At 32.9% G+C, this 16915-nt stretch overlaps 1 protein-coding gene across 1 annotated transcript; it reads right to left on the bottom strand.

Moving 5' to 3' along the window:
• Positions 1 to 3154: 3154 nt before the first annotated feature.
• LOC116124273 (CO(2)-response secreted protease-like) lies at positions 3155 to 8157 on the bottom strand. The gene is made up of 11 exons (XM_031409965.1): positions 8068 to 8157; positions 7766 to 7866; positions 7588 to 7685; positions 7316 to 7483; positions 6449 to 6560; positions 5368 to 5863; positions 5178 to 5278; positions 4700 to 4927; positions 4426 to 4540; positions 3909 to 4116; positions 3155 to 3708 (listed from the first exon to the last, which is right to left on the bottom strand). Exons 1-11 carry the CDS (start codon positions 8155 to 8157, stop codon positions 3155 to 3157), a joined length of 2271 nt encoding a protein of 756 aa, XP_031265825.1.
• Between the last annotated feature and the right edge of the window lie 8758 nt (positions 8158 to 16915).

The following is a 16915-nucleotide window of genomic DNA, read 5'->3' as shown; positions in this document are numbered from 1 at the left end:
GGCTAGCTCTACAACCAAAGATCTGGTTGTTGTTGATGGCCAAAATTTGGCCATCGTTAACAGTCAGATATGGACAACAGTTAGATCTTTGGCTGTAGATTTGGTCGTTTTCGGTCAGATCCATGGTAGATCTTGCTAGAAACGGCCATATCGATGCACGATCTATCAGATCCTGCTAGTTGTGCGTCATTTCGACGGTGATGGCCGGCTGTCGGCAATATTTGGTTGGGTGGGTAGGGGTGTTTTTGTAAATTTATAAATTTTATTGAGAAAATTAATTTTTAAATATTTTGAGTTAAATAGAATATGATTGAATTTTGAGTTGAATAGAAAAATAATTATTTCATTGGATTTGATAAGATAGTAGGATAGGATAGTGTTTAAAAATTTATACAAACTAGCCAAAAGTATTAATAAGGATTTCTTTTATAAGCAAACAACATATTCCCATCTAAGGTTTAGTAAAATCTCAAGCTGATACCCTTGGTTGCATTTCTTCGAGATTCCCACCCTCACAATAATATTGTTTTCTTTATTTTAACAGATTTTTAACTTTTTACTGAATCGCGGCGTACGTTAGCACTCTAAAGTGCACCGACACTATCTTTGTCTGAATAAGGGTTCATGTTAGCAAAAAGCGGCTCATGTTAGCAACATGCAAGCTGACGATTTTTAGCTTTTTTCGACTAATTTCGAAGTCCAAAATCACTTCCAAGACCACCATTGGATTCCCCACATCCTTCTCTACAAAAGTCATACCTTCACTTGCTGACCTCATTCATCGTTTTCGACCACCTTCAACAGTCACTGACAGTGTTAGTTTAAGGGTAGAATCTAGAATAAATGCAACTAAGGATATCAACTTAGGATTGTGCTAAACCTCGGGTGTGAATATGTCGTTTAATCTTCTTTTATTAAGTTTCTTTTGCAAAAAATTGAAGTTTGGATTTAAAAGAAAATATGAATGCTTGCAAGACATAAGAACTTTTAAGTACATGTATGCATGTATAATAGATTTAATTATAGTTTAAATTAATTAATAAAGGGTTAATATATACATTAACGATTAATTATGAAACAAATTTAAAAAATAAAGAAAAAAATACTAAGAAATTTTGTTTTTTTCCGCCTCTCATTCTTTATCTTTATTCCGTAGGAACTAGGAAAGATAAATTTATTAATAAAATACATTTTTCTTTTGTCGTTTATGTTTGTTTTCTTGGTAAACTACATATTCTTAGCCATCGCAAACTTAATTATTGAGTTTGGGTGGGCCTTAGTAATTGGCGGCTGGTCCATTATTGGAAACTTCATCGCTTTCTTAACCCCTGATTGTCAACACACGAGGAGGATACGAGTTCAAAAGCATTAATGATTATATTTTCATATATTTGTTTTAAAAAATATGAAAAGTTTAGTAAATAAATTAAAAAATCAAAAGCTATTGAAAATAAAAGCAAATAGTTAAGATCATTAATCATTTTCAATAATAAAATTAATAGTCTAATAGATAAGATAAATTGATTCTCTTCAACTATAATCTCCGTTCATCTTTTATTTATGTACATATTTCATGGGAAATGATTTTTGAATCCCACCCATTTTTCTAATATATGACGCTAAAATTGTAAAACAGGGATAAAATTGTAAATTAATGAATTCACTATGATTATGAAGATTCAGAAGAGCCATGATTTATCAAAGGGGGGAGAAGTTATCGAAGGAGGCTCAAACTACTATATACAAACTCAATTTCTTTTTGGTTTTTCCTAAATATTTCGTTTTTTTAACCTTTTTGAAAGAATTCTAAAATAAAAAGAAATCGAAAAGGAAAACGCGAATTAAGGTTGGGCAAATTCTTAAAGGTTTTGCTTAAGAAGTTGTTGAATAGTTGGTTGAATGGTTGTGAATATTTGAGTGTTTGATATAAATCCATTACTTTGCTTTGCTTCGTTGTCAATCACAAATATCCGAATAGATTTAGATTCACAAAGTTATTAGTATTTTGTAGATTATTCACAAAGCTATTAGTATTCGTAGTTTATGGTGTTAAAAAAGCAAAAGAAATAATTCTTTTCCTTTTTTCTAAAAAAGCGGCCAAAAAGTAAGGAAAAAAGAAAAAGGAGTAATACAAAAATATCATAATAGACAAAACCTCAACTCGATATACTTAAATAAGGACAAATAGTCTATTATGGTAAAGCCCATAATGTGCCGTTGGGCTTTCCAACCCGTAAAACGATTTGTTAGTAAGAGTTCACAGGTTTATAGACTTAACGACTTTTGCCACTCAAACCATGTCTTAATAATATTTTTTTACTTATAAACTTTTAAATTATTATTTTATTATTTCAATTTATATTTTAATAGTAAACAAAGAGTAAACTTAGTTTAGATTGTTAGGACTTTTGAAGAGGAGAGACTGATGAGTTTTTTGGTTGTGAAAGGTTAGATTTTGGTAATTGAGATTAATCGGAATTTGACTTGAAAGGGATGATAGCGCAAACACTAATTGTTCGATTGCCAACGATTAGAAGGGTCGACGGGAGTAGAGATTGAGAGGTTTTAGTGAGTAGTGATCGAGAAAGAGAATGGTGGTTGCGTGGGGTCGCAACGATATTAGAATAAAAAACAGAATATAAATTTGGATAATAAAGTGATATTTTAAAAAGCTGTAGGTGGGAAATTAACTAACCTTCACCTTTCCTTCTCAAGAGGTGTGGGATATTACAAATGTTCTTCATTTTACATATAAGTATAAATGGTGTTAAAAAATATCATTTTATAAGATCCTCTAATATTACAATATTAATAAAGGAAAACCATTAGTATAAATGTTGGAGATAATTAATATGAAGTAAAAGACGTTGAATTTCTTGGATGTATTACAAGAAATTCAATCTTTAACGAGGATATTATTTTTCCTCACTAAACTAGATAAATCCTTGTTAAAACTCTTTAGATAGAATATCAATATTATGAGATTGAAACAAACATCAATATCATCCAGACAACTGTTTCACCCATCAACATAATAGAAGCAAATATCATGTTGCAGAAAACATATATGGCAACGAAAACTTTCGTAAAACACGTCTCAGATTTTAACGCCACTAAATGACCGTTTTATTATTGTAAAAATATATTGTTCTACTTATTCAACATTCACTGCAAACACTATTCGAACATAGTTGTCTTGACCATCCCACCATGTTATTAAACCAAAGTTGTACCCACTATCAGCCTCCTTGCTGTTGAATGAAACCTTGAAAGAAACCCTTGTTACATTCTCAGCAAACTCAATCTTCTCAGGATATACGTTCACAGCTAATCCTGAAGGAGCTTGAATACTTGCAGTGTAAATGGCATTCATCGAGCCGACGTTTGTCACTGTTCTTTCGATAGTTCTGAAAGCTTTGTGGCGATCAAGCTTGCTTATGGAGATTGAAGGATAGTTTATGTTGGAGATGAGCTCGTGACTGGACTTCTTTGGGCAGTTAAAATTGGTGCTTGTCATTAATTTGATAATTTTGTTTGAGAAACCGTAATAACAAAGGAATCTGAAATAATCTTCCGTTGTTGTTTCAAATACAAATCCTGGATTAAGAGCATTAGGTGGGCTAATTTCTCCAGCCCCTATCTCGTGTGGATTTGCATAATATCCTGAGCTGTTTTTCAGTGGTTTTCCAATGTTATCATACACGGTGGCTGCAAAAATTTAAAATAAAATGTAAGTACCTCGTTATATTCTCATGTTCATAATACAGTTTTATTATGAACATGAAAATCTTATATATCTTATAATCATGTAACTAGGAAAGAACCCAAATACGGATACAAAAATAATTCAGTTGATTAACTAATATAATCAGTAAATTTTCAATCTTAAAAAAAATGTATATACATACCTGTTGTAATAAGAGCGGATTTGATCATGGTAGAAGTCCAAGTAGGGTGCAGTGATTTGATGAAAGCAGCAGCTCCAGCGACATGTGGGCAAGCCATTGATGTTCCAGACATAAAACCATAATCTGCTGGCTTCTCTCCAGTCAGATCACTCTCTTCATCCGGAACTATTGCAGCTAAAATGGCAACTCCTGGTGCGGTTACATCAGGCTGATCGATCACATGAATGTCAAAAGTTGTACATATATAGTTATTTTCTCAGGCTGGCTTGGTTTTTTTAAATGTCAGACCAAGTTTTCTCGCACTAGTTAAATTGTTGAAAAACAAAATTTTGAAGTTTTTTGGAAAGAGAAATTTGACATAAATTTTGTTGTTTTTAGAAATCTTCATATATTTGCTGGGAAGAATTGAAAATTTCCTATACATAGTTATGTCATTTTTAAGGTAAGATGTGTGCTTTTTTTCTTCTTCAAAAACTAGTTATGTGTTAATATGAAGGTTCATGGGATAAGGTATAACCTTGAGAATGTTTTCGGTGAAAGCTCCTGGACCTCTTGATGAGAAAGGTGCAACAACTGGTGCGGGCTTGTACCTTGGAACTTCAACTGTTGGGAGGATCGTTGCTGTTGGATTCCTGTGTAATATATATAGAGGTAAACTTAGCATGTATGTCTTCCTATTATAATGTGATCCTTATAGTACTGATGATACATCGTGACATTCTAATATTTTTTAAGCTTGCTTATATGGAAATCTAAAACAAAGTGATTCGCATGGGCATTAACAAACTTACTTGGTAGAATTGATGTAGTTAATGATCTGAGATCCGTCCGAGTTGCCAACTACTACAAATGGAAATAGGCCTGAATCGGAAGGCACATATTTATAATCTTCATCCACTAAAATGTACCCTTCGGCTAATCTCGTAAATAATTCCCATGGAATAGTTGAATCACTGGAAATGCAAACAACGATTTTTCCGACAGTTTTGTTTGGATCGACAGATCTTATACTGCAACTCCTGCATCATGTTACTGAAAATCAAACTACATACATAACTACTAAAATCAGTAAACATAGTAAAAAGAGAAGTGCTAGCAATGGTAGCTGCACAGCTTGTGACATGGTAATCTAATTTAAATGAAATATTTATTTAATAAAAGAAAATATATATAATATTGGTGAAGCGACAGTCACAGTCGCTAGCATTCCTCATAAAAATTATATCTCAACCGTTAGACTCATCCAATATGGCTACAACAATCAGCTACCTTGCTTGGGAAACAACGCTTAAGTTAGTAGCAATATCCTTTCCAAATGCAAGGGGATAAGTCTTCGATCTGGTGAGATTTGAAAAACTAATGGCGGATCCCTATATACAAAAATACGAAGAAGAAGGCTCATTAAAAGAAATTATTTACAAATTAATTGGAATTAATTAATGTTATGATCTAAACTTACCTGAAAAGATTTCTCATTTGCGAGAAGCACAGTGGATGCTAAATTCCTGTCAATGGTTGAAGCACCAACAGTAAAAACCCATGGAGCTGTTTTTGTAATGGTGGAAGGAAGAGGTCCAGCGTTTCCAGCAGAAGTGACTACCAAAACTCCATGTTGTTCTGCATGAAAGCCTCCAATAGCAATGGGATCATGTAAGTATGGTTGGTTGAAGCCAAGAGAGACAGAAATTATATCTACTCCATCCTGAATTGCATCATCAAATGCCTTCAAAACATTTGAAGTTAGGCAACCGAATGCATTGCAGGCGCTGTAGATAGCAAGCCGAGATGAAGGTGAGCCACCCCTTGCTTTGCCTTGAGCTAAGCCATAATAGCTAGCGTTGGCCACATGGGCACCAGCCGCAGTTGAGGCACAGTGAGTCCCGTGCCCGTCATAATCCCTTGCTGAACCAGTGTCACTCTTGTTGGCCACATAGTATCTTGCGCCAATCAACTTCCTACGTTACATCAAGCAGGGATGGATTCAGGATTTAATATGGGCAAGCTCAAATTAAATAATTTAAAATTTATAATAAAAATAAAGTTAGAAAGGATAGCAAATATTCTATTTACTCTTTATAATTGATAAAGACAATATGGAATATATTTTATTTATCAAATACTTATCTTTTTAAATTTCTCCTTAAACAAACAAATCTATATTTATTTAATAAACAATAGAAAGAATTTGGTGCACTTTTAGATGGGTAAGGCCAAATTACAAAGTAAATAATATCAAATTAGGAAAAAATAAGATTTAAGTGAAATAGAAGCAAATAATTAGAAGAAGAAAAAATCGAGTGGGGTCACCAGCCCCCACCAGCGTCTTCGTATACCTATACCATTATCTCATATTGTATATAATTAATAACAAATGTATCAAACTATCTCATATTTATAGATTCTCCATATTTGGGGTAAATATCTCTTAAAAATGAAAAAATTAATTCTAAGTTTCGTACCACCTAAAGATTCATATTCTTTAAGTGCAACCACCAAAAAAATAAGTAAATGTATTAATAGAAAGAAAAATATACAATCACCTATTACAATTGGATTTGTTGAAATCAGGAGATTCAATGCAAACACCTTTCCACCTTGAAGGGATTTCACCAAATCCTTTGTCATTGAAACTTGGAGACTCAGGCCATATTCCTGGATATATGGACTAATACAGTCAATTATATATTAAAGGCAGAGTCTAATTGGAAAAAAAAAAAGTTATGTATGGTTTTTTAAGCTTCACTTATTAATTTATGTACCAATTCAGTCGATTATTTATTAAAGGGTAGAGTCGATTTTAATTTAATTAACTTAAAAAAACTTAAAAGTATTCATATAATTCTTAAGATATGGAGTTCGATTCTCACTCTGACCCAGTAGCGGATCCAGAAATTTCTTTTAGGGTGGGCTAAAATAAAAATTTATCATATATTACTATTTTTGTCCATTAATATTTTTTTAGGGTGGATCAAAATATATAAATTTACATATTAATATTAAAAAAAAAATTTTGAGGGTGGGCCAAAAAGTGGCTGATCCGCCACTGCTCTGACCCATATTTGCAGCCGCACACCACACATATTCTATAGAAAGAAAAAAAAAAAAAGTAAAAAAATGGGACCCCTGAAAATTATTTAGGTTAAAGAGAATACCTATGACCTAGGGTAGTGGACTCGTGAAAGAGGCTAATTTCCAAATTTTGTATGTGTGTCTCTCGCTCCTATATATATATATATATATATTATATATATATATATATATATATATATATATATATATATATATATTGACTCAGGTAAACACAACAAAAACGTCAATTATATATATAATGAGAAATTTATATAAAATTAAGCACTTTCAACAACTCATCATAAAGAAAGAAAATTGAAGTTTTTGTTTGTGTTTACCTGAGTCAATAACACCAATTATGACATCAGTTGATGGTTGATGATTTCTGTAATTGGACCAAGTGCTTCTGCTTCTTTCTCCGGCTTCTGCTTCTAAGAAATCCCAAGAACGAGTTGTGTCGAATTTAAGAAGCAAATTAGGGAAGACTGATACAACTTCATCATGGCCTGTTTCACAATTAAAAATTTGATTCTTCCATTTAAAATAAAAAAAAAAAAAAAAATCTATAATGTTTGATTAAAATACAAAAAACCCTTCTTAGAGGAATTACCAGATAGTGCAAAAGCTTCTTCTTCTGTAAGCATGGCCGAGAATCCCTTGAAAGCATGTTTATAATGGTGAATTAGAGATATTCTCTCACTCTCTTCGCTGCAAAAAGAGTAGACATAGCAACTAAATTTACAAAAATCCATATATAACATTTTCAAAAGCGTCAAAAGCTAATTAACCTCGGAATAATGGAAGATAATAGCTGCAAATGAGCCAACTCTGTATCTTCAGCATCTCCATTTTCACTCTTTGATGAACTCCCCAGGTAAACAATGTAAGGCTGCCAAAGAATATTTAAAATATAATTACAATAAATTAACAAAAGAATAATAAAAAATTTAAGAATATATTTGGTTGCCAAGAAACTGATGGAACAATAATAACTAGGAAGACTTGAATTGCAACAAGTGTGCTTCTGTTTTATTAGTTTTTTTTTTTGATCTCGATGAATATACCAAAGAAAATGGTGATAAATATCTACCTTGGGAGTTTGATTTGATGATGATGAAGAAGCTATAACAGTAAGAAAATGCAGGCAGATAAAAGGCAAGAGTTGCAGCAAAGAAGCCATAATTGAAATATTAATCCAAGTAATATTTTTGCATTCCAAAGGTGGGTATATATAATATAGTATGTCGTTACAAAAAAAAGTTCCCCGTTAGGTTTTTGGTTTCTCGGTCCACCCCACAATTATGTCACTCGTAAATACACCCGAGATGTTAACAAAGTTTATAAAATCGATTAATTTGCAAGAATCTTTTTGACAAAGTCTAAAGTACATCTACAACCTTCCTCAACAAGACTAATATAGCCTTAAACTCTCTTTGTTCTCTTGTTTCATCTTAAGCAAGTGAACTTCTTTATAGTCATAACGATGAAATTAACTAATTTTATTACTATGAAGAGATTACAATTTAATAGAAAAGTAGTTATAAAAATTATTATTTTGACTTAATTATCCTTAATGCAAGTGGTATAAAAATAAAGTATACATTATATTAATAATTAATTAATGGAGCATATCAAATCCAATGAATAAACATTGATAAAAGATATAGACAGAGTTTCGTGACAAGAAACTCTAAACATGTTTGAGAACCTAAAATATTTTGGCTTCAACAAAACGATGTCCATGCTGACGAGTTATTACGTACCCACAAGTTAAAAAATGTGGTAACAACTCTAAAGCATAAATCATTGTCCTAAACAACTTTAGATGAATATTTTATTTCATCTTAAATATTTAATGTAGCATAACATATATTTTTTTCAATATACAGATAATTATTACTATGTAAAAACAAGTTCCTTAAGATGGGGCCTAAAAAAATTATAAATTATTATAATTTAGAGTTTATTCTTATTTATAATTGGCTTAAGTTGGAACTAAAATTTTTTATGACTACATAAAGATTATTCATATATAAAGTATCACTATATAGAGATTCTACTATATAAAACAATATTTGTTGATTTTTTTCTTTAATTTTTTATTTTATATAAGAAATTTGTCTTTATATAGAAGATGTAAGGGTATTTTACTCTTTACATGTTTGATTATTGTGAAGTAACAAATTTTGTAAACGGATATTAGTATTTTGGATGTTTTTGTTACTAAAAAATAACTATGGGGTTGACCTAATTGACGGAAAACCCGAGGGTAAAAAAAGTTTTAAGCATATAATGTATACGTGAAAGATATTGTACCTTTAGTTGACCATAAAGACTAATTAAGTCGATTGAATTTTCCAAGTGCATATACCCATTATTCCATCATTGTGGAAATTTTTTGATAAAAGTCAATGAAGTTATTAATTTAAGAAAGAAAATGTGAATGCTTAAAAGACATTAGACTTTGAAGTAAATATGGAGGAAAGATCAATTTAATAAATTAAAATTTATTTAGTTTTATATGAATGGATAGAATTTTCAAAAGCATAATATCGTTTTCTCGGTCCACTATATGTTCTTTGCAAACTTTAATTATTATGCTTAGGTGGCCTCTGTAAGTAGCCGCCAGGCCCATTATTGGAAGCTTTGCCACTTTCATATTCGGCAGAACTATTGATATCCAAAAGGTTTCAAAAAGACAAACAGGTACCTTTCGTTAGGAAAAAGACTAGAATGCCCTTTGAAAAATATTAGTTTATTTTTTTAATTATTTTTAGACCCCTTAAATTTATTAATTCCATCAAATACCCCCAGAAAAAAGTTTAAAAATTAACAAAAACACCCCCACCCACCCATACTTGCCAGATTCCAGCGGCCACCACCGGTAGTAGCCAGAATCTGTCACAACGGTCTATGCCACCACCGAAAATGGCTGGTAGTTCACCGATCTGGCCTTTTTCGGCCAGGTCTGACGTGAGAAGGCCAGATCTGGCTGGAAAGTGACGGCCAAAGATGTGGCCGTGGTTGTCTGTCAACGATGGCCAAGATTTGGCCGTCGTTGACAGTCAACGACGGCCACATCTTTGGCTGTCAATTTCCGACCAGATCTGGCCTTCTCACGTCATATCTGGCCTTTTCCGGCTAGATCCGTGGTGGATCTGGCCGAAAAAGGCCAGATCGGTGAACTACTAGCCATTTTCGGTGGTAGCAGCCGGAATCTGACAAGTATGGGTGAGTGGGGGTGTTTTTGTTAATTTTTAAACTTTTTTCTAGGGGTATTTGATGGAATTAATAAACTTAAGGGGTCTAAAAATAATTAAAAAATAGACTAATATTTTTCAAAGGACATTCTAGTATTTTTCCTAATGAAAGGTATCTGTTTATCTTTTTGAAACCTTTTAGATACCAATCTGTGGTTTTTCCAAACCTTGGGTAGGTGTAAGTCGTTTCCCCTTCATATTCCATGATTCCACCATATGTTTGGCTAGCAAAATTTGGGAGGACCAGTCCCCACCCTCTCTATCCTATAAGATTCAGGCACTCTTATGAGATTCAAGCACTCTTTATACCCTATAACAAAACATAAGACAACTACATAATGCAAGTCAGGGGCAATAGACCCTCATGTAGTGAAAGACAAAATATATGACGTTACATGCAAAATGGAACTATGTTGTGTGGGCCCAACCTCGATTAGGAAAGTCACTACTCTGCACGATCCCTATGGTGACTGGGAGGGGGAAAAATTATAAAAGGGTGAACAAAAAAGCTCGATGAGCGGATAAGTTCATAAAATAATTTTTAAAAACATATAAATATAAGTATTTTTAAAATTAACCATTTTAATTTACAGGATATAAATATTATTATTAATGATTTCTTAATTTTGAAAATCTCCTATGTAATAATGAAAACTCTCACCACCTCTGTTTTAAAAATCGGACCAGACCGGTTGGACCGGGAACCGGCAACTTCTCCGGTCCGGTTTAGGTCTCAGGGGGGTTTTTAAAATATTTTAAAATTATGAGGGTTACTTTGAATTTTATAGGGGTATTTTGGAGATATATCAAAAGTTTAGGGATTAATTGGTAATTTTATTGGGGTATTTTTGAAATAAATAAAAATTTTAGGGACCAATTAAACTTTTTAGAGGAATTTTTGTAATATATTGAAATTTAAGAGGTTAATATGTAATTTTTTAAAAATAAAATATTACTGACATCATCGGTCCAACCGACTGGATCGGTTGACCCGTGACTCGGACAATAAAACGGTTTGTCCTCCAATCCGGGTTTTAAAACAATGTTCACCACAACTAGTACCTATGAAAAAATATAAATTTGTCATACCTGTTGAGTGTTCTACACACAGACCCAATGAGGGAAAAATTATTATGCCCAGCAAGCTCTAACATTACGCGGACAAAACAATTAAATCAATCAGACCTAGCAGGAAGCCAATCGCTCAGGCAGATTTTTCATTAATTGTTTCTTGTCAATCTCGTCAATCCATATGTTTCATAATCATGGTGAACTATAAATTATTAATTTTAAATTTTTATCCTTACCTAAACAAAAACTTGTCTCGGAATAATATAATGAAATAGATGGGATTAAAAAAATCCTTTCCCAAATGGAAATATCAAAAATATCTTTTTAGAATCCAATGTGATCATATACAGGTTTATTGTAATTAGGCCAATAATAAATTTAATTATAGTTTAAATTAATTAATCAATACATTAAGGATATGAAACAAATTCAAAAGATAAAAAAAATACAAATGGTATTCTCTAGTTTTCCACCTCTTATTCTTTATCTTCAAATGTGTGGGGAAGAGAAACTTATCGATTAATAAATCACATTAATTGTTTTGTTTTTTTTTTCTCTGTATGATGTGAAAAGGTGTTTTGTTTGTTCTTTTATATGATGTGAAAAGGCCCAACGTGAGTGAATTTTCAAAAGCTGAACATCGTTTTTAATGAGTTTTGTTTTCTTGGTAAACTGTTGACATGCGAATATATAAATATTGATATTATTCTCTTTCCTTTAGTGTAGAGATGACATCATTATTGTAATATATTATATTCTTATATAGTTATCATATTTTTATTTAAATGTGATGTGTATTCCAATACAATACACAACAACTCAATACAAATAATTTAATTTAATTAAATACAATTATGTCCTCTCAAAGATACCTCCCAGCCATACTCCAACTATCTTCAATTGTCTCTCTTGCCCTCTCAATTTTATCATGATATTAAAGCATATCTCTTGGGCATACTCTGGCTCTATTCAATTGTCTTTCTTGTCCTCTCAATTCTAACATGGTGTCCAGAGCTTCTCTGTTTAGGATAGTGAGTAGCTATTTATATGGATATATGCATATTTAGGAAAATTTAATTTGTCAACAAGATGATAAATGTCTAAGGAGGCTGAGTTTTAAGTGGGAAAATTTGTGACTCCTCCAATGTTTCCTAGAAATTTTTCTGGTGCATATTAAATCATTGTCCAACATCTTCCTCGGTGACTCCTGTTGTTCCTTCCTTGGAGATAGTCCTTCAAGGATGGTCCTCCCGTCTCACTTGATCTCCCATTTGGGTAGTTGACTACGTTTATCCAACCACTTTGACTCCATCTTCAAGTACTACTTATCCCACATCTAATGGCAGACAACATTAGCATCTATAACGCAAGCTTAAAGGTAATGAATTATGCAAACTACAAGCTTGAGGGGGAGTGTTGACATGAAAATATGGAATAAGAATATGTGACATTATCCTCATTCCTATTTTATTTTAGATATTATTCTCTTTCCTTTATTACAGAAATTACATCATTATTGTTATATTTTATATCCTTATGGGGGCGTTTGGATCATATAATATTTTATTATAGGGGGATATTATATTAATGAAAAGAAATATCACCTTGAAGATTATTGGGAATGTTTAGGCTTCGTTTGACTCACATTTGGGAATACTACTATTAGTATTCCCAATAAAGTTAAACAATAAATTTGCAAAAACTCACAATATTATTTAACTTTTTTTAAACCTCCTAAATTTGTTAATTTAATTAAATACCCCTAAATATTTTTTTAGAAATTACAAAAAAAACCTCAACAACCCATATTTACCAGATTCCGGCCACCGCCGCCGAAAAATGGCCGAAATCTGGTATAATAGCGCACTATCGGCTGAATCTGGCCGGTAGTGTGCCGATCTAACCTTTTCTGGCCATATCCACGATAGATCTGGCTGGAAAAGGCCAGATCTAAAGCCAAAGATCTGGCCGTTGATGGTCAGATCTTTGGTCGTAGTCAGTCGTCAACAATGGTCAACACATGGTCGTCGTTGACCATCAACGACGGCCGTATCTTTGGCTATCGTTGATGAGCAAATACGACCAGATTTGGCCGTCAATGGCCAGATCTAGCCGTAGATCTGGCATTCTGGCCGGAAAAGGCCATATCGGCACAAGACCGGTAAGATCCAGCCGATCATGCGTCGATACGACTAATCCGGCTACCCTTTGGTGGTGGTGGCCAGCTATCCATATTTAATGGGTGGGTTGGGGGTGTTTTTGTTAGCTTTTAGTGTTTTATTATAGGGGTTTTTAGTAAATAAACAAACATAGGGGGGTGTTTAGTGAATAAACAAATATAGAGGGTATTTTTATTATTTTCAAATCCTACATCGTAATACCTGCCCAATTCAACTTTTTTTAACTTTTTTCCAAAAACTTTTCTAAAAAGTGTAAAAAAGTGAACCAAACAGAGCCTTAGAAAATCTGTTTGGTTGGTTCGAATGAATTGGTGAATAATATGTTTGGTTGGGAGGATAAATGGGTGTGTATGTTATATAGATTACTAAATTGCCCTCTTTTTTAAATATTAATATAATAGTATTTGTTATTATTATTTTTTAAATAATTCTTTTAACCCCTTACTTTTTCGATTTAGCAAAAACACCCTAACAACCAAAAATGTTTTAAACTTAACAAAAACACCCCTGCTCATCCCAAGCCACTGCCAGCATCCAGCCACCACCATCGGTGGCCGCCGACAATGCCATAGATCTGGCCGTTTCACGGTTAGATCTCGCTGTTTTCAGATCTATGGCGGGAAAAGGCCTCACCAGCGCACAACTGGCCATATACGGCCAGTCATACGCCATTATGGTGACTTTTGGCAACCTCCGACAGTGGTTGACAACGGTTGGCGGTGGTGGTCAGTTCTAGGTACAATGACATTTCTGTAAATATGACAATAACGAGGGTAATGTAGTCCAAAAAATTTAAAAAGTGAGGACAAATGGGTTTGCATGAGTGAATTGGGTGTTTTGTAAATATTAACAAATATAAGGCTAATTTCCACTATTTAGGGGCAACATGGGACACAAAATTGGATTACTTGGGGTAAGTTTTAATAACAACACAATCCCCCCCGTAAAAATATTCTCGTCAACTTACCCCCCAAATGGCACTGTTTCTCATAAAAGGTTCTGGGAATAATTTTTTACAAATCAACCAAACATCATCATCTACTCAATTTAAAAAATATTACCCCAGTTATCTAATACTACCCCCATCTAAACGGGCCCTATATAGTTATCACACTTTTGTATAAATAAGTTGTGTGTTCACATACAATACACAACAACTCAATATAAACTATTGAACCCTCATGTATTTTGATGTGCCAAAACTAACTAAAATATTGATTGGTATCTAACAAAACTGCAAAGGTATGACTAAGTCATAACCCAAACAAAAATGCAGATCTCTTCTTAATGCATGTTCACGATTCTACCAAGTTTTTGCTAAAGGTGGTCAAGCTGTTCCTAACCGAACGACCAAATTGAACTCCTGTTCCAAGCATATCTGAAGACTTAAGCAAAAGGCTAAAACACACATCTAGAGAAAGTTTGACCAAAATGAACAATCGTCTGTCTAGCCCATTCCATAATGAACACGCTCCATTCATTGTTCACGCTTCTGGAATCTTGACACAAGTTTGTGATTAGACCTAGTGAATTAACATTTTCATAGATCAATATTATTAACATTTCATTGATTTAATCTTAAATTTATTTACTTCAATACTTCATCTCCATGATCGAATAATAAATTCACCGCTTTTGTGAAATCAGACTCCATTCCTTTAAGTTATTTTATTCCATAATTAAAGTATACAATAATATATTTAAGATAATAATCACAAATTTTGATAATTTGATACATGACTTAAAATCTTAAATCATGAGATTCTAATTTTATACAAAGTCTATTAGAGATTAAAAAAAAAAAAAGTTTTTGATAAATTTACTTTAGACGGTCTGGGTTGCACGGGGCGAATTGAGGACGACACGAGGTGGGGCAAACTATATCCCCATCCCTGCCCCCGTTCCCCGATTTTTTTTCTCTCCTTCCCTACCTTGTTACCTGAAAATTTTGGAGAATCCCCGCCCCAATCGAGATGGGGCAGGGCGAGTCAAACGCCCATCCCTACCTAGCCCTCTCTAAGTTCAACCTTTGAATAGAGATGCCGTGCATTATGTCTCCCTCTTTTGGGGTGCTTTTCTTTTCCTTTCTAATAAAGCTCCCTCCAGCGACGAACCCACTTATATAGTTATATATGATTGGAGCTTACTGACCCTACTCAAGAAAACTTTTTCTTTTTCTTTTTAAGCTTAGTTTTATTTTTGTTTTGATTAGAGAGTATGTGTATAAATATTTTTTATTTGACCCTCCTCATATTTCTTTTCTCACATTTTATATTATAAATAATATTATATATACAAACTCTTTTAATATAAATTGATGTAACATAAAATAAATAGATGAATTTGTATACAAAATAAACTTAATAAATATTAATTAATTTAGATGAATGATGTGACAATAAAAGAGTTATGACACATCAGTTTGTATACTAAAATTTTTTTGGGTAAAAAGTAATTTAAAGAATGAAAGAATTAGTCCCAAAGAGCTTACTCCTATAATGTCAAGATCCTTGGATAGGGTCAAGCAATCAAGCAAGCAAAACCAAAAGAAAAGGCACGGATTACAAGGGTTTGTATATGCTTATATTATTTTATTTTGAATTTGGACCCCCCTTCAAATAAATTCCTAGGTCCATCTAGGGGTGAAAACCGAGCTGAGCCACTCATGAGCGGCTTGAGCTCGGCTCGACATTAGTCGAGTCAAGTTTGAGTTTGAGTAGCTCGAATAATCCCACAAGTCGAGTTCAATCACTGTACAAAAAACTCAAAAGGTTTGACTAAAATTCGATTAACTGAGCTTAAATTCAAACTCGAATTCGAATTTCAAGTACCGAGTTTGAGTTTGAACTCGATTTATTAGACTCAACCAGGCTCGAACTCGAACTCGGTGCTGTAAAAATTGAGTCGAGTTTAAGTACCTAGATACTCGACTCGACTCAACTATATTTCACCCTAGGTCTATCACTGGCTCTCTCTTGTTTTTCAAGGTTTTGAAAAAAAAAAAAAAAAAAAAAAGAACTCACAAATATCATAGTAGGACCTTCAAATTTTTTAAGGGAATAGGAATCCAATTTTCAAAGTTGTTCTCTCTTTTTCTTTTTTATTTTATTTTTGAAAAGGAAAAAAGAAAAGAAGCTTGATTCTATTGATCTTAAATCTAAAATTTATATCAGCAGGTCAGTAACAAACCAACCTTTACATGATTATATTATGGCAGTTTAGAATAAATATTTTACAGTTTGGGATGCCATGACCAAGTAAGCACAATATCTATAATCATAGTCTTCTTTTGTTATTACATCTCTGTAATAGCCCAATTAATATTAAGATATAAAACAACCCTGTAGACCTCGATCAATAGGATTGGCGGGGTAGGCAAAATTTCCCATATTTAAGACATAATTGTGATAATTAACAGAACGATAAT

The sequence above is a fragment of the Pistacia vera genome, unplaced genomic scaffold (genome assembly GCF_008641045.1).
Source record: "Pistacia vera cultivar Batoury unplaced genomic scaffold, PisVer_v2 Contig151, whole genome shotgun sequence".
Lineage (NCBI taxonomy): Eukaryota > Viridiplantae > Streptophyta > Magnoliopsida > Sapindales > Anacardiaceae > Pistacia > Pistacia vera.
This window is presented reverse-complemented; position numbering and strand designations above follow the sequence as displayed.